The 17,550-nt window shown below is 37.7% G+C and overlaps 3 protein-coding genes across 7 annotated transcripts in view; 2 read left to right on the top strand and 1 right to left on the bottom strand.

The window, feature by feature from the left end:
* The first annotated feature begins 547 nt into the window (after nucleotides 1-547).
* Nucleotides 548-6,461, top strand: LOC111323763 (uncharacterized). 5 transcript variants are annotated; one of them, XM_022927193.2, is made up of 12 exons: nucleotides 548-800; nucleotides 1,205-1,269; nucleotides 2,012-2,063; nucleotides 2,205-2,272; nucleotides 2,409-2,463; nucleotides 3,888-3,985; nucleotides 4,297-4,388; nucleotides 4,486-4,546; nucleotides 4,857-4,908; nucleotides 5,019-5,083; nucleotides 5,667-5,709; nucleotides 6,110-6,461. In XM_022927193.2, exons 1-12 carry the CDS (start codon nucleotides 650-652, stop codon nucleotides 6,262-6,264), a joined length of 957 nt encoding a protein of 318 aa, XP_022782928.2. In that variant the 5' UTR covers nucleotides 548-649; the 3' UTR covers nucleotides 6,265-6,461. The 5 variants fall into 5 exon arrangements, with proteins under 5 accessions (XP_022782928.2, XP_088607999.1, XP_088608000.1 ...); XM_088751873.1 differs by having other exon boundaries at nucleotides 5,667-5,703; XM_088751874.1 differs by having other exon boundaries at nucleotides 5,667-5,697.
* Nucleotides 6,462-9,959: 3,498 nt separating this feature from the next.
* LOC148736462 (uncharacterized) lies at nucleotides 9,960-10,391 on the top strand. The gene has a single exon (XM_088753071.1). The coding sequence runs from the start codon at nucleotides 9,960-9,962 to the stop codon at nucleotides 10,389-10,391; it is 432 nt and encodes a 143-aa protein (XP_088609197.1).
* Nucleotides 10,392-13,454: 3,063 nt separating this feature from the next.
* Nucleotides 13,455-17,550, bottom strand: part of LOC111323714 (uncharacterized) — a 31,378-nt gene continuing 27,282 nt past the window's right edge. Inside the window, exons 38-43 of the mRNA XM_088751877.1 lie at nucleotides 17,170-17,283; nucleotides 16,709-16,836; nucleotides 16,466-16,548; nucleotides 15,759-15,849; nucleotides 14,329-14,469; nucleotides 13,455-13,933 (exon numbers count right to left, since the gene is read on the bottom strand). Of these exons, the coding sequence (XP_088608003.1) occupies nucleotides 13,685-13,933; nucleotides 14,329-14,469; nucleotides 15,759-15,849; nucleotides 16,466-16,548; nucleotides 16,709-16,836; nucleotides 17,170-17,283 (806 nt within the window). The 3' untranslated portion in view covers nucleotides 13,455-13,684. The remainder of the gene's footprint in view (nucleotides 13,934-14,328; nucleotides 14,470-15,758; nucleotides 15,850-16,465; nucleotides 16,549-16,708; nucleotides 16,837-17,169; nucleotides 17,284-17,550) is intronic.

The following is a 17,550-nucleotide window of genomic DNA, read 5'->3' on the forward strand; positions in this document are numbered from 1 at the left end:
GTATGCGTTATTAATCGAGCGTGAGGTGAAGATGACTGGATTTTGGCTAAGTTTTTTTCTTGCATTTTCATTGACCTCGACTTCGTCTCGGTCCAGAACAAAAATGCGAAAAAAAAAAAAAAAATCTCGGCCAATATCCAGTCATCTTGACCTCACGCTCGGTTAATAACGCATATATATTATTTTACCAGAGGTTAAACGCCCTTTGCTTGTTCATAACTTTTATTTAAGAGAAAAGAGAGCCACCAGCAGTTTATTTTGAATCTATATCTTCCCCAGCTGTTGAGGAAGTAATTTACAATGTACATGTGAATTTTGCGTTGGGCTTCGCTTGAATAACAGCTTTCGGTTATAGCGTGATGTACCCCTGGTCCAGTCTGCTTCATGCATCAAATGCATTTTCAACTAAGGACAAAGGTCAGCCGCAACTGCGTGCATTACTATTCTTTCGTGATCTTACCCTGCTTCCTTCCCATCTCCCCTACCCTACCGACGCTAACCCCGTATTTCGCCTTGCATGCGCCAGATAGATGTTCAGCAGGCGCACTATAATAGACATGCTCAAGAATTTCAAGATGGCGGCTGGGCCATCAGTGATGTGTCTTTAGTCTGATTCCATTTTTCGGCATCCCCACTTTTAAGAATCGTCATGGATAACCAGATAATAGGGTCCTTAAACTCCCTGGCAGATTATGGACTTGGTGAGAGTGATATTGAAGACTCTGATGAAGATGTAGAGCCGAAACACAAGCCGATCGTTGTGGTGAGACCTTCGGTTGCTCAAGCGCGGGTGAAAACAAGTAAGTCCATTGGGAAGGCTTTTGTCAAAATTTGTCAACACATGTGATATACACGCGCACACATATCCAGATCGAATTGAAATTTTGTCTTTTCGGCGTAGTCCTGGTAAATTTGCGTCTGTGGGTTCAAAATTTTCTCGGCTTTCTTAACTTGAAAAAAATATATAATTATATTTCGACAGGTCTTGTGCCGAAGTTTGTTTTCAATTAGAAGGTTTGGCCGAAAAAGTGGAACGTCCCGTTAATTTTTCAGCCTATTTTAACAACACCAGAGTTACCTATGCATGAGTGCACTAGCGACGTGGCACATACACGTACTGTACTCTATAGAGTGACAGAATAACACAAATTAAATCAACCAAAATTAAATCCTGTATGTTTTTTTTTTTTTTTTGGTCGTTTAGGTGCTCGTTTAGTCTCTTATGATGATGAATTTGAAGAAGAAAAGGGGGAAGAGCCCAAAGATGAGGTATTATGGGAGAGAATTATGTAGAAGTGTGACTAATTGTTTAGAACATAGGATTGAATTTAGAAAAAATTGTATATGTTTGCCAAATACAATAAAGTTGAAGCCAAAAATAATTATCTTAGTAGCAGCTATGATAGATTATGTACTTATTGACTGAGTGGCAGGGCCAAATGAGAAAATGTCTGGCTTGAGTTTATGACGTATCAACAGAGTGCAACATGGTCTGTTGAGAGTTCACTGATGTACTTTTGTAAAGTGGTCCATTTAGCCTTAGGACCCCTGACTGGCTCAAGAAGGAGTCAGACGTTTTGTTTATGCACTGTACATGCATGCACGAACATACTCTTTATGTTGTGGGACATTTTGCATATCTTTTCATGTATGTATGCTTGTTACTGTTGTAGCGAGCTCTTAGTGTGTTACTCAAGCTTCACTTACTAATGGGGTCTGTTACAGCTGGTATAATTCTATGTGTGTTTATTTTTAGGACTCCTGCATCACTTAAGTTCATTAGAAAGTTAAAACAAAGAGACTGTTTGTTCTCTCAGTCTGTCAATCATGATGAAGAGCAGAGTATTTTCCTGTCTGGCCCAATCAAACTCAGTCAATACATTAAAGTACATTACAATTACATACATTCAAATTATACCTTTATAGTTTTGTTTTCTTGATGCACCATGTAGAACACAAAATTTTAAATTTATGTTTCACTGCTAATCAACTTTTGTTTTAATTTTCCTAGGAAATTGATAAAGACCCAGGCACTGTTGAAGAGATTGTTAGTGATGAAAATGGTATCAAAAAATTAATATGATTATTAATTTTTAGATTGCTTCTTGTTTGGATTGATTTAGTGTGTATTTTAGTACCATCTGGCAGGCACAGTATCTTTCTTTATATTATTTCAGTACTTTTGTTTCTGTTTACCTCTGTAGTAATAAGTAAAGATGTGACTGATGAAGATTCTTCTCAGGAGAAAAATCCTGCTCAAGATGCCCTGATGGTAATTTTATACAAGTGACAAGTTCAAGTTATTTTTTTTCCTGAACATAGTGATTTGTTTAATAACTACATGTACAGGCCTTGTTTGTTTGTTTTTACTATTGCTAATATTGGAATTTGTTGTTAACATCTTGCAGGCAATCAGTGACTCATCAGAAAAAGTACAATCAGAAGAAAAAGGAGATCAAAAAGGTGAGTTTTTGTATGTGCATTGTAGAAAGGATAACAGCAAAAACTAAAAAAAATCTCAGATTAACGACTCAAAATACAAACAAACAGTTAGAATTTGTTATTCTCGTCAGTTTCCCCTATGATTTTTATTATTCATTTGATAATTCAAGGCTTGACCCTAAGTTTTCAACTTACTAGTCAAGTAGCTAGTGACAACTTAGATGTTGTTACAACAATTTCAGTTTGTTTACTAGCCAAACTGGCTAGTGGAAATTAAAAACCACTAACCAAAACTGAATTTATACTAGTCTGTGGCTAGGTGGCTATTATTAGTGTCAAGCCCTGTAATGTACAAGTCATTGAGGTGACTGTAAAAATCAATTTACTGAAAAAGAGACTAGAGTCTGAACTCAGTAGAAAATATGTATTAAACTTGTTAAATGAACCATAACAGTTGGCTAAAAAAAATCTCAGAAACTTTTCAAAATTTCAAACTAAGAGAAAATTTGTGTGAATAAAAGCTTAAAACAGCAATTACAACAGTGTAAACTCTAACTCTGTTAAACAAACAGCAAAGGTATGCGAGAAATGTCTATGTCAGTTTTTTAAGTTAAGGTTAGAGTTCTTTGATGTGATTGGCTAATTTGTGAAATCACGTGCCCCACGCATGAATACAAAAAGAATGCAAATGGGGAGAGGAAGAGAGAAAATGTAATTTGAAATTCAAAAAGGAAGAAGATTTTATACAGTTACCTCTAAGATACATGTGAGCCCTTAGGTTTCTTGGCAACTTCTCAGCACTTATTTTATATTTTTTTAAACTCTTCTTTGTCAAGTGTTTGGTAGTGAAAACCTTGACCTTAAATGTGATTCTGATTGTGAAGACCCATGCATCCCATTTGTCCAATAAATGTTTTGACCATTTGCTTTTTTATTTAGTAGGTTTGATAATATTGGGCTATGTAAGCCATACACATCCCAATTTAAAAAGTCTTCACCTGAAAGAAAACACTAAATGTAAAGATGTTTTTCCAAATATTTAGAAAATTTGTGCTGACGAAAATGTTAATATCTATGACTGATATAGAGTAGGAGAAAGGAGGGTATTTAAAAACAATTTGTGATCAATCTCTTTTTGTCATCTGTGCCTATCAGTGAGGATGGAAAATCAAAACCCAAATGCCCGATAGTGGATTGATTTTGGCACTCATGTTAAGACTTACGTATGATGCACGATCCTCACAGTAGAGAGCGCTATTTAAACAATAGCGAAAATCAGACCTGAAAAAAATCTGGCCTGTACGGCATTCGAACCACTGACCTCTGCGATACTAGTGCAGCGCTCTACCAATTGAGCTAACAAGCCAAATGGGAGCAGGCTGTTAAGTTGATTTGTAATAAACCCAAGAAAGACTGTCCTTAAATTTGATTCTCACACTTGTTAGTTGAGGACCTTGTCACAGAAACATCAAACTCTATACCTGAGATCAAAATGCCACAGTTACCACCTGAGCCTACTGGCCGCTGTTCCAATTCTCTACAGGTAAATGTAGTACAGTCAAACCTGTATTAACTGGCACGGTGTTTGACAGTTAAAAAGAAGTTACTGTAATAGACTTACAGCTCCAGATTAACTTGTTTTTAATTTTCTCTTTGAAATGGTATAGAGTTCCTTTTAGGTATAGAGTTCCTTTTAATTTTCTCTTTGAAATGGTATAGAGTTCCTTTTTCTCAACAAGAAAGCTAACTGAGTTTATAACATTTATTGAGACACGGTGGACATGATATAAACATGGACTGTATACTAGTGCCATGAAGGAAAATTTACTTCAGTTAATTTTATTATTTACTCAGGAAAAGGTTCAAACACTCTTAGAAAAGACACACCAGGAAAATCTTGATTTGAACACAAATATACAAAACAGGAAAAAATATAGAAACCCAAGGTGAGTAGTAACATGTGATACTGAATCCTTTGTGATAGTTATGGATAACGCTGGCCTGTTTGTCATACAATGTGCTTTTGTCTTGATTTAATTTCAGTATTTATAAGAAGCTCTTGCAATATCTTAACATTGATGAAACTGGTAGCAATTATCCAAAGGTAGGCATTTTGTCTTACTGTAATATGTTTTTGTACACCTGTAATTCGGAAGAAGGCAAATACAGAGCAGGTCATGCAGTTTTTTTTTTAGTGATTGAATGTTATTGTATATATTCCCATAAAAATAAAAAAAACTTGGATGATGTTAGACCTGTTGCCTACGTGTTTGTTGAATGGAAAATTAAATGCAGAGTCACCCCAAACATGTGTATAGAAACAAGATAGATGATTTCTTTTTCATCCTCATTTTATAGTTGTATTCCAACTTAATTGACCATAAATTAAATAATATTTTCTCTTTTGTTAACAGAGTTTGTTTGATCCAACATGTTGGCCGGAGGAGTCTTACTATGAAAATTTATGTATGTTGTCTTGATCCAATGTACAGTGATTTTACCAGTTCTTTGTCAACTTCTGCCCTCTAATTATTTGTTACATGTTTGTTGTTGTTGTTGTTTTTTTTTTTTTTTAGCCAAAGCTCAGAAAGAAGCTTATGAGAGAAAAGAAAAGGAAAAAGCAAAGCAAGCAAGAACGCAGGCAAGCACCTGTAACTAGGGTGTTGATTAACCCTTTAACTGTCAAGGTCTGATCGCTATGTACGGTAGTTCTACATTTCGCCCCTAGCTGCTACGAAAATCCTTGTAAATTAGCTTCAAGAATTTGTTGTTGGTTCAAGATGACAACTTCTCACTGATAAGTTTGAGTATTCTCATTACCTGTTTGTCACATAAAGTATAGATTTTATGGGGAGGAGTTAGTCATGTTAGTCACTTCGTGGAGTAACAAAGCAACTAGCTACAAATACCTAGTAGAATTCTTCAGCAAAGTTGTGATGGCCTGAGTAGTTTCAGGCTCGATTACCAGCCGCTATTTGGGAACTGGAGCCTGGGCTCCTCTACTCTCTTCTCCGGCAGGGATGAAAAAGACTGGACCCGAGAGAGTGGCGGAAATCATGCCTAAAGTAGTTGTTGCTCCCTTTTTAGAGGTGAAGACTCTCTTCTCCTGTGGATTAGCAATGTGCTTCTTTATGCATGTGGTGGCTAGACATTAGTTAGAAGAAAACCTGTAGAGGGTTACATATATTTACTCTTTTCATAAGTCATTTGTTTTCCTCCTCAAGGTGGAATTTGTGTCTGGCACCAAAAAGGCAGGTACAGGTACAGGTACATCAACTTTTGGTTTATTAATTTGTTCATGAATATGACAGAATTCTTTGAAAATTACATGTACATATAATTTGTTTCTCTGACGCTATGGAGCAAATCATTAGTTGAAGCTCTATCTTCTTTACCCAGTGACCTCTAAGAGTGACCAGCATGTAATTTCTCCTTACAATATCACCCCTGGATCACAAACTGAGGTCAGGAGAATAAAGGAAATGATCACCAGCTTAAGAATCTCTTGATTGTTAAACAAATTCTGCTTGTCGGCACTTAGGAAATATGTAGAGAGCAGAATGAAGGGTATGCTCTCTGATGTTAGGGTTGAAAAGTTTATTTACTCATTTTTATGACTTTGTTCTTGTTTTTGATGTTGATGTCCTATAACTGTGTGGTATTGCAGAGGAACCAAAGAAGAGAAAAAGCAAATGGGATCAGACTGCAGTTCCTGCACCTTCTGTGAAAACTGCGACTCCACCAGCAAAAGTTGGAGTACAGGGACCAGTTGTCTCCTCGTCTATTGACATTAATGCTGCTAAAAAGCCGAAGGTTTCTTGATGTTAGCAGTCTCTGGCAGAAAGCTTGAATCAACTATAAGAAGCAGAAAGAACAGTATCAATAATAACAGTTTATTTCTCTCACCAGTGTTGACGGAAACACTGCAAGGGAGTGAAGATTTTCTTGTAACTCTATGGACATGTATATTAACCTGTTGTTTTACATTGTATATCAATAAACGTCAGATGAGATCGAAATTTTCACGATGGAAGCTACATTTTGGAAACGTTTTCTTTCTAAAAGTTATGTGGCTTTGGCAGTTCCAAATTTGAGAGAGCTCGCCAAATATGGAGATTACTTCCAGAAGTCTTTTGATTTGTTCGAGATTTTTTTATTTTTTATTTTTAGAGCTGACCCTTTACTGTGCTTTCAATAAGACCCGACGGGTATTCTTTTGTGAATCGCTGGGTATACTTTGCCGCGTCCTGTTCGAATTTACAGATCAACAACAACAGCAATACCATAGAAAATAATAGTAACTTTCTTTTTGTTTTGTTTTTCTGTTTTTTTTTTTTGTTTTTTTGTTTTGTTGATGTGGTTGTTGTTGTTTTTTTTTACCAAATTCCGTGGTCTTTGTTTGTTAAATTCACTCTTTCACAGGCAGTTTTCTTTTTGTGTTTGTTACGCATGTTCTACATAAGTTTATCATGCGCGAAACAGACGTACACATTGCCGGTTATTGAAAATTATTTTCAAACAACTCTGTGCCGAACTAAAATTATCAAACATTTTCTTAACTGCTAGTTAGAAATCAAACTTGAAAATGGAATTGTTAAAACAGCCAGGTTGTCCACAACTTGCGTAAATCAAATTTGGAACTTGTTTGCGAAGATGTTCGTGACCGCATTATAGAGTTACTCATGGGTTGGACGCTTCTATCAAAGTGTGCCCCTTTTATTGACTTTGTGGCTGCGTTCTTCGCCATTTAATACAAATAACCATGTCAATTTTATTCTAAATACTAGTGTAACTAGTATTTCACAAAATAATCGGTTCTTTGATGGTTTATGGTACGCCCTGGACTTCGACAGCAAAAGTCATTCAAGTCTTTCTTACAAGATGGCGCCGTTACGAGTTTAGCCTTCGCACTTCATTTGTGTCCAAGCTCTTACTATGTGGCGATATTTCTTCGAATCCTGGACCTGCAAATTGTCTCAAAATTGCTTCCTTCAATGCCAGAAGTTTGGTAAACAAGGCATCCATTCTCGAGGCAGAAGGTTTTACAAGAAAGTATGATAATTATAGCGGTAACCGAGACGCAGTTAGATGCTTCAGTCTTATCTTCCGAGCTATCCTTTCAAACTTCAATGTTTTTCGCAAAGACAGAGATCGAAGAGGTGGTGGAGTCCTTATTGCGATAAATGGCGATCTAATTTGCCACCAGCGCGTCCCTATAGGTTTGGACGCTGAGCTTTCATTTCTCGTCATTCATTATTCAAAAAATAAATCATTTGTACTTGGAGTATTTTATCGTCCTCCTTCGAGTGGCTTAGAACCTTTGGAGATCCTACGCAGAGGATTGGATTCTATACGAAATAAAGATATTGTCCTTGTTAATAATAATAATAATAATAATAATAATAATGAACGTTCTTAATACGCATTTAAGAATCTCAATGCGCTTACAATAATTTTTACTAAGGTTGAGATCGGACGTCAGCATTATCAGGCGCCTCTGGCAGCCGCTTTAGTCCATGTAGCGACCTCACCTTTTCCCACCCATCCCACCCCAGGGGAGGACATCCATCACACAGTAATCTCGTGCGTGGGAAATTAACGTCTCCTACCCCTAACCCTGCAGGAGACGGGACCTCCATTTATTCGTCCCTATCCGAGAAGACTAGAATATCTAACCATTTCTTGATGTTGAGAAAGGAAGCATATTCTTCTCAGTTAATTTTAAGACCCTGAGTGTTGGTCCGGCCGGTATTGAACTCTCGACCTCCCGCACGGCAGTCCGGCGCTCTCCCAATTGAGCTAACCAGGCGGTGAACAATCTTATGCTCAATAATTCTGAAATGTATGAAATTTTTTCGGATACTATTCTGGATAATTTCTTGTGTCAAATGGTCCTTCATCCCACTAGAAGTCAAAACATCCTAGACCTGGTTTTAACTAATAACAAAGATATTATACAAGATACGACCGTTGGCGAGCCAATATCAGATCATAGCGTCGTAACTCTCAACATAAATGTTCTCCCATACTGCCACAAAGTTTCCAAGAAATTATTTTACAATTTTCGTAAAGCCGACTGGGCTTCTTTGAACGAATTGTTTATAAACATTCTCTGTAACTGTACTTATATTTACGATGATATTGACAAAATATGGAATGTTTCACTTTGGTCAGACTTGTTCTAAACTGCAGTCGATCAGTCAATCCCGAAAAAGAGGAAAAGAAAAAATGGTCAGCCTCCATGGATAACAACAGAGATTATTAAGCTCTGTAAAAAGAAGAAAACGCTGTATAGAATGACAAGAAATAAGAATGAAGTAAACCCATGGCAGAAGTATAGAAACTTGAATAATCGCCTTAAACGTGAATGCAATATAGTCCGGTGGGAATACCTGGAAAAACTGGCTCATGACATCCATAATGATGAAATAAACAATTTTTAATATAAGAAACTCGATTTATCTGGAAACTCGATTTTATCTGGAAACTCTATTTTATCTGGAAACTCGATTTTTCTCTTATATGAGTAATTGTTTATTTCATCTTTACATGCTCACTTTGGGGGCTGGCTGGCTGCATGTGATGCCTTAATGCATATGATACTTTAATATGACAGCGTGATGCTGTTAGTGAGCTTCGATGCGCTAGCTGATATTTGGCTGTGTAACCGCGTGATGCGTTTCCAGTCAGTGTTTACTTCAGAAAAAACGGAATCTATGCCAAATTTCCCACAGGTCTTTTTGGAAGAGCTTGGTTCTATCAGGTGTTCACCAGACGATGTCTTAAAAACTTTAAAGGATTTGAAGCCGAACAAGTCTCCCGGCCCAGACCAAATTCATCCAGCAATATTGAAGAACTGTTGTGTTGTACTCGCTCTTCATTTATGTGATCTTTTTAATAAATCAGTGTTATTGGGTACAGTTGCTTCTAAGTGGAAGGAGGCAGAATTTGTTCCAATTTATAAACAAGGTTCAAAAACGACTACAGAAATTATCGCCCAGTTTCTCTCACATCCGTTGTTTGCAAAGTCTGTGAGAAAGTAGTCAGAGAGAAATTATTAGACTTCTGGATATCAAACTCTATCTTCACTGCAGACTAATTTGGTTTTTTGAAGGGGAAATCCTGCCAATCACAACTTCTGGAAGTATACAACGAGTGGTCTATGGCTAGAAACAAAGGTCTCGTAACAGACGTGGCGTTCCTTGATATTTCAAAAGCGTTTGACTCTGTCCCTCACGAACGATTAATGTTGAAACTCAGGGCCTATGGTATTTATGGTGAAGTTCTATCGTGGTTAAGATCATTCCTCACTAACCGTTTACAGCGTGTGGTTATTAGGGGTTCAAGTTCGTCATCAGTGCATGTTAAACCTGGTGTACCACAAGGTACAGTCTTAGGGCCGGTGCTATTCCTGATTTTCATGAATGATTTTGGCAATACCATGTCCTCGTCTTTCAATGTTGTTTGCCGATGACATGAAAGTTTACCGTGTGCTCAATTGTTGGGACTTCGATACCATGCTTTTCCAACAAGATTTGGGTAAACTTGAAGAATGGAGCAATGATTGGCAATTGAAGTTCGATTGCGACAAGTGTGAGGTAATGTGGATACCCCACTCCAAAGACAAGTCAATTCCACAATACAACTTGCTAAATCAGCCTTTAAGGGTAGTTAGCGATACAAAGGACCTTGGTGTGCATTTTACATCTAACCTTTCATGGTCACTACAAGTTGAAAAATGTTCAAAGAAAGCAAATGCTGTCCTAGGATTTCTAAAGAGAAATGTTGGTACTAAGAACTCAAAGATCTTCTCCATGCTATACAAATCTATGGTTCGTCCTATTCCTGAATATTGTGCACCAGTTTGGAGTCCGCACTTGAAAAAGGACATTTATGCTCTGGAGAGAGTCCAAAGACACGGCTCGACGATTGTTCACGATCTGGTGTAAAACACGAACCGCGGGGGCAGTTAAAATCCATTGGCTGATTGATTTAATATCATGATCTTATACATATATCTTATTTAAACATAACCGGGGGCTTTTTCCAATAAATTCCCTTCCGCATATCTTCGATTTCTCCCAGAATTGTGATCGCAAAAAATGGGTTTTGTGCAACAAGGCGGGAGACTAAGTGGTTTGTTTCCAGTTGCAAGCAGAAGAAAACTGAGGATCACGATGAAGGTCATGGCGTTACAATGCAAATACTTTAAGTAGTTTGGAATAAAAAAAGTGACTCAAATGAAAAACAATCGAATAGGACTTGGCCAGGCGAAGGAAGATTTGGATCGTAGCGTCTGAATTTGAAAACATAAGCATGCGGGAATACAAACAGGATTTTACCTTGTATTGTTTTTTAGACTGCCTGTTTAAGTTGTTAAAGTGATATGCGATATTGGATGTTCCCCAATATTCTCGATTCTTCAAGCAAACTCACGAAGTGAGACTTAAAAGACCTCGAGATCTTCAAGTGCTCATTCAATCGACATTCACCTTTATAAAAAAAGTTTTGATATAATTGATTTATAGTGTCATTTCCAGCAAAAAAAAAAACTAAATAAATATATAAATTTTGAGTTTCTAAGAAAATACTGACCCAAATTTCGGTAACCAGTAACCGTATACCCTTTCAGAGGACTTTTGTGTGAAACTCAGGTGACGGGTTTGCATATGTCGGCAAACGGTAGATTTTGATTCAACGATCGGTTAAAATAATTGTAACGAAGGATATTAAAATTCATTATCATACCTAATTATAACATCGAAAACTTCGTTTGAAGCCAGTTTATTCTGACTAACTATTTTCTGGAGGGTGCTTTCTCGAGGTAGCCACATAATTGAAATCTTGTTAAAAGCACTGAACTTGCTTCCAACACAGACTTTCTACAGGTGCCCTGTCCCCGGCCCTTCTTCTAGGATGAGTTTCCTTCAGCAGAAGGAAAAGGGGATTTCAGTAGAGAACTGTTTCTAACCTCCGTAAGTGTTCTCAGGATGACATAGCCACACTGTCGCTCGAATTTCCAGTTCAATCAGTGTGCAATTTACAAGAAGTTAAAGAATTGTTGTATCATTAACAAAAAACAGTTTCAGTAAGTAGTATTTTCTATTTTATAAATCTTTATTATGGCTGTTACGTCTGAAAACAAAGTGAGTGTTTTTTTTGTTGTTTTTTTCAGAAATTAGCACCTAGTCATCGGTAGTCATGCAATAAATGTTTGGAACTCATTCAGCGAGAGAGCATCATTTTAAACCGATGAGGGCTCATTATTAATGTATTTTGCCAGTCTCCGAAGCATGGTTTGCATGAAACTAATAAAAAACAAACGAACAAGCATGTTACATTGTACTGTGAACAGATTGCTTTACGAGAATCAAAGTTAATAGAGGAGAATGAAGCATCGACTAAAGTTTGTCATACAATTCGACTTTTTAAGAACATATATAGGGTCATGTTGGCGTAAAATGTTTGCCATTCTTGGTGGTATCCAAGGAAACCTTGAAAAGCTCTTATGTAAACGGTGCCCGAGTCGGAAAATCTCATTAGATGTTTTTGCTTGGATGGATTCTGCGCAAAAAAAAAACAACAACAATGAAAAAAAAAAAAACAGAAAAATAAGGCTTTTTCAACCTCGGGAAACTAATCTAAAGCGTGTGAGTATGAATAGCTATATCATGGAGATTTTAGGGGGCGCTGGCATATTAGGAACAGTACATTTGTAAATAAGTCTTAGTACTGCGTCGTTGGGAAGTCTTACAAAACAGTTTTGTTTCATCAGCTACCTTGATTATGTAAATCGGCCACCGCGCAGAGTTTCTTCAGCTGACATTTCCAGTGTTAGCCCTTCGTTATTCGCCCTGACGAAGGGCCCACGCTCGAAACGCCAGTTTTGGTAACTCTAATGTACATTATCAACTCAGTTGATAAACCTAAAATAAAAGGAGCGCCATGCAAAGAGAAAGCATCGTCTGGTGAACCAAAGAACCGCATCGCATCATGTCGCTAGGGGATAAAGAGTGTTTTCGAGAAATGCGCCAACGTGACATGCTTTTACGACGCAAATAATTGGATTCATGTCAGGTCGTCCCTTTTCGATCATCTCATGGCTTTCCAGATGTTCCGAAGATTAGGCAGGTATTTGACCGAAGTCATCAAGCTAGCCATTTATGTATTGGCTATTGGTTCTTTTGTTTTTCATTTGATCAGCAATAGAGCTGAAAATCAACAACTACAAGTTGGACCTGTTGGTAAGTGCTGGACGCCAATCTTTAGGAAATAAATTAGCCAAAGTCAGGAGATGTAGAAGTTAAATTCACAGAATATATTCTTAACTGGACTATTGACTAACCCCGAGTCGTGCAAGATTGTTCTGGATTAGATTAACCCCAGAACTCTGAGATACAATGAATATATGAAGATCATATATTTTGAACTGCGGTATTAGATACGTATGATGCACGATCCTCGCAGTAGATAGCGCTATTTAAGCAATAGCGAAAATCAGACCTGAAAAAAATCAGGCCTGTACGGGACTCGAACCACTGACCTCTGCGATACTAGTGCAGCGCTCTACCAATTGAGCTAACAAGCCAACTGGGAGCAGGCCGTTAAGTTGATTCGTAATAAGTGGTTCGAGTCCCGTACAGGCCTGATTTTTTTCAGGTCTGATTTTCGCTATTGCTTAAATAGCGCTATCTACTGCGAGGATCGTGCATCATACGTATCTAATACCGCAGTTCAAAATATATGATCTTCATTTATTCATTGTATCTCATTTATCACTTTTACGGGTTTATTACGAATCAACTTAATGGCCTGAAAAAAGGACAGTTATATCTGAGTTTATTTTCGCACCAAATGTAGAATTTTTTAGACGATATGGATGCCCCTGACACTGAGCCATTGGTTTCCGAAATGGCCACAGCGCAATCCTTTGTGTATCTGAAAAGGGATTGAATTCAAAACAAACTGAATTGCTGTGTTCCAACATAACGCACAAATAATACATATGTTCAAACAGTTTCGAAAACAGTTTTAATTCATAGAAAACACAGAAATTATTCATACAGAAATAAAGAACGTGAGATGCCAACGATAAAGAAGTTAGTTTACAAAAAATCTCCAAAGGTGAATATACACTTAAACTAATATCAAAAAGGATTGTGAGGAAGTTTGTTTGGAATATTAATATGGTAAGAAAAGTAAATAACGAGAGGGGATTGATAGTCGTGTTCAAGTAAACTTTTCATTTGATTTTACATGAAGAAGCATATAGTCTATCGGCTACTTCGCTGACCTGTGCAGCAACATTGACATCATGGACAAGCAGAGCATCCAGATCTCCTTTACTAAGGATTAGCATATCTACATGCGTTACTGCACGAAGAGACATTTTTTGGGGACAGGCGTGAATCAAGAAAATTTCTCCAAAGAAGTCGCATTTCTCTAACGTTTCAATGACCTCTGGTGGGTCTTCCTCGGTGACAACCTCCACCTAGAGAGAATGTATTTATTAATGAGATCTTTTTCGACAGATCACTCAAAGTGCTTCACCCCTTTCATGGCTAGATCCAATTGCTTATGCTAATAGGGCACTTGAGTAATTTCCAGTCTGCTTTCGACTACCGTTTGGTCATGCGCACCATCCAAAATAATCCTGGCTGATGTTTGTAACTGCAAACTTGGCTACTCAATACTCTACAAGCTTAATTCTATCAAAATCATCACGTCAGGGTAAAAAAAATGTTTGCTCAGCAGACCACATGAAAAAGGCAAACGGCGATTAAAAGGTCTGCAACACAGATAGTGCTTTAAGATTTTACCTTCCCTTTTTTTTCATCGATGGATGCTGCAGTACTCTTGGATGTGAAAGTGAACATAAAAACTTACCAATCCCTTTCGAATGATAAACATTTCCTGTCCAATGTCTCCCTTCCGCACGATGTATTCACTGGCGTGGAAGTGTGCAGGCTTAACTTTGGTACTCAACAAGCGAATGAAAGGTAGTTCAGTATTTTCGAAGAGAGGAACCTTTGTAAATAACAAATATAAAATCAAAATAAAGTCAGTTTCAAAGTGTCCACAACACAAATCAAACGAAACATTTTGCCATAAGAGGAAAAGAAGAACCTTCGTAAGTGATGAATATATAAGCAAAATAAAGTCAGTTCGAAAGTGTCCACAACGCAAATCAAAGAAAGTATTTAAGACATAAAATAAGCGGGAAGACTGAGGTAAAACATTTGACGTTTGATGTTGGAATAAATAACTAAAACTATTTTCAAATTTCAGTTCTTTATTCAGGTATTAAAGTTTATTCTTCGCAAAAATTGCTACGGGTGGTAACAACATTGTAAGATTTGAAAACAATCTCATAGACACCTCAATAATTTTATAATAGCAAAGAATTATTGAACCCTTTCATTGTAACATCAGGAATAACCGTGCTCATCGTATATCTATCGCCATTCAGTGGCTACCATTGCCTGTGAGGACTTTATCGTAAGTGCAGCAGGACGCGCATTTATCCGCCCGCGGGAAGATTAGAGACGTGTCGAGGAGAGGTTTGGAGCCTAGCACTAAACCTCTACAGAGTTCTGACCGGCTCGCGTTGCACAAGGCCTCATTATAAGTGCTTGCTGGGAGTCTGGCACTAAAATGACGAGTGTTAGACCTCCTGCAGGCTCTTGTAGCTAAAAGGTCTCATACTCTCCCGCGGGCGAAGAAATGTTATTGCAGAACACTAACAGTAAGAACTTGCCGGGGATCTGGCACTAATAATGACGATTGCTGGTCCTCCTGCAATATTAAGGACCTTAAGAAACCACGACGGCGACGGCAACGAGGACGTGGAAAAACAAGAGATCTAATTGGCAGAACAGTAGCTCAGCACGTGCGTTTTGAAACTTTGTACATTTTTTAGCCGTCCTATGCAAAACAACAACGTGAAATCGCCAAAATTTGCGTCGTCTGCGAACCGAAACCGCGACGGCAAATTATTTTAATTCCCATTTGGAACTCAACGGCTACTTTATACGTCATGCTGAAGTTGAGCTGTGGCGCTGTTTGAGACAGTAAGCTCCTGCAGCCATTTTTGAAATTCTAACTAGGAGTAGATATTCATTTTTCAATCGAAGTCTTCCTTGGCGTCGCCGTCGTGGTTTCTTAAGGTTCCTAATAAAGGCGACTGCTCGTACGCTATGTTTACCATAGTTAATCGTACAGAAATTCAAATCGATTCGTTCTCAGGAAACCGATTATAAACTGCTAGGAATGACAAGACTTTGACACTCTGAGACGAATGGAATATCTCTACTTACCGAATAGAGAATATCCTTAACCATTCCTAAACATAATTCACCACTCATGCAAAGAGGCATGTCATAGAACAGAGTACTGTGATCAATTCCCCTTCAAAATAAGACATAGTTAGTAACGACTACATTTATCACTGGAAGATATTTTGATCGGAGTTTTGTTTGAGAGATTTTAACCTACAATCCTGCTTACCAATTTTATTTCAATGAAAAAGCTAAGTGTTAAAGTTTGAATGAAAATGTATCCAACAGAGCCCTGGGATCCGTGTCTCAGATCTTAGCATCACAAGCCGAAGTTGAGTGCAGGTCAAAACTCGAAACCTATTTTAAAACTCTGCCGAAGTCTAAATCTTGAGTGTGAACACAACTAACAAATAGAACCATTTTAAACCGAGTGTCGAAAATAACTCGATTTTGCCTTGGTTTTGCTTTGCTTTGCTCTGTAACTGACCCTAAAGACTCGCGCCACTCTCCCAGCCAATCAGATGCAGAACTAAAACCAATAATGATTTGGTCACCTGCGTTTTTCCGCGCTTTGGTTCTAGTTTGAGTTCTCATTGGTTCCATTGTATTCTCATTTCTTCTGATTGGTCGTTATGATAAATTTGGTTTTAGTTTCATTCGAAAAGTGCCCGACAGCCTTTCAGGACCAGTAACTACAGGGACGTCCAAGAAAGGGGCCCCTGACCTAATTGAAAATCTAGACTCACTTGTTTTTATTCCAGATAAACTCATAAAAGTTCATCACTCGATTTTGTAGAGCTTCTGGGATGCCTTGGTCTGACATGTGCGCCTAAAAAAGTAGACATAAAAGGGTGATCAGCTCGCACGACACAAATAAACAACAACAAGCACAGCAACAACAACACCAAGAAAAATCCTAGACAGTGGGAAGATTAACATCATCCTCATATCTGCCATTTTCAACTTGAAACTAACAGATGGTTACACACCTGAATGGCATCTAGCTTCTCTTCATACTTGACTCGTCTAATCTCAGCGTTTGCCAAAGTGGAAGCAATATTACCAAGGATAAAACCAAAAAGAAGCTTTCCAAAAACCATTATAAAACTTGCCAGAGCTTCATGAAAAATAGGATAATCATAATTGAAAGTTATACTTTGAGGTGTAGCTTTAAAGAGGCAATTTTCTGAAATCAACAGTTAGAAAGTTGGCCTTCAACTTCCGAAAAAAGATGGAAAGAAAAAGAAATGAAGAGGTGCATATATGCATCTTCATTCAACTCTGACAAATATTTCATTTCTTCGCTTATAGAATACGCAGTAGTACTTTTCAGCGGTCGAAACGCGCGTGGTGAAATGTTTCCAATTTATAATTATAAGTGTGCTAGCAGCTTTGATTTTTTCTTCGTGAAAAATTCTTAGGAATTTCAAACCTCAAGAAATTTTCTCACCCATTTCAGAAGAGGAATTGGCGTAAATGTCTCCATAGCCCGTGGATGTCATAGTGGCGACAACCCAGTATACCGCTGTACAGTAGCGAGATAGAGCAGGCGCGTGTACAAGACCTAGAAGAAACAGATATTCAAGTTAGCTCAAGCTAGGCATGAAATCTGGGCTGAACTGCCGCATCGAAATGAAAATAACGGTTTATGCTGAGAGGGTTAGAGACGAACTGGAAGTTACTTTAAAATGTAATTCTAGAGCGTTTTATGGTTGTCTGAATCAAGAGTTGATATGATATAGACTTTTGGAAGTGCATTGCAAGTTTCAATTATTGTAACAGCATTATGATAATGAAGGCGTAGAACGATTGACAAGAAAAAGGTATTCAG

The sequence above is a fragment of the Stylophora pistillata genome, chromosome 3, assembly GCF_964205215.1.
Source record: "Stylophora pistillata chromosome 3, jaStyPist1.2, whole genome shotgun sequence".
NCBI classification, from domain to species: Eukaryota; Metazoa; Cnidaria; class Anthozoa; order Scleractinia; family Pocilloporidae; genus Stylophora; species Stylophora pistillata.

Excerpts from the sequence above, each read along its gene's own strand:
- LOC111323763 (XM_022927193.2), top strand. The coding sequence starts at position 650 with ATGGATAACCAGATAATAGGGTCCTTAAACTCCCTGGCAGATTATGGA. Across the intron at positions 801-1,204 it reads TCAAGCGCGGGTGAAAACAA|GTGCTCGTTTAGTCTCTTAT; the intron begins GTAAGTCCATTG and ends TTGGTCGTTTAG. Across the intron at positions 5,084-5,666 it reads CAAAGCAAGCAAGAACGCAG|GTGGAATTTGTGTCTGGCAC; the intron begins GCAAGCACCTGT and ends TTCCTCCTCAAG.
- LOC148736462 (XM_088753071.1), top strand. The coding sequence starts at position 9,960 with ATGCTTTTCCAACAAGATTTGGGTAAACTTGAAGAATGGAGCAATGAT.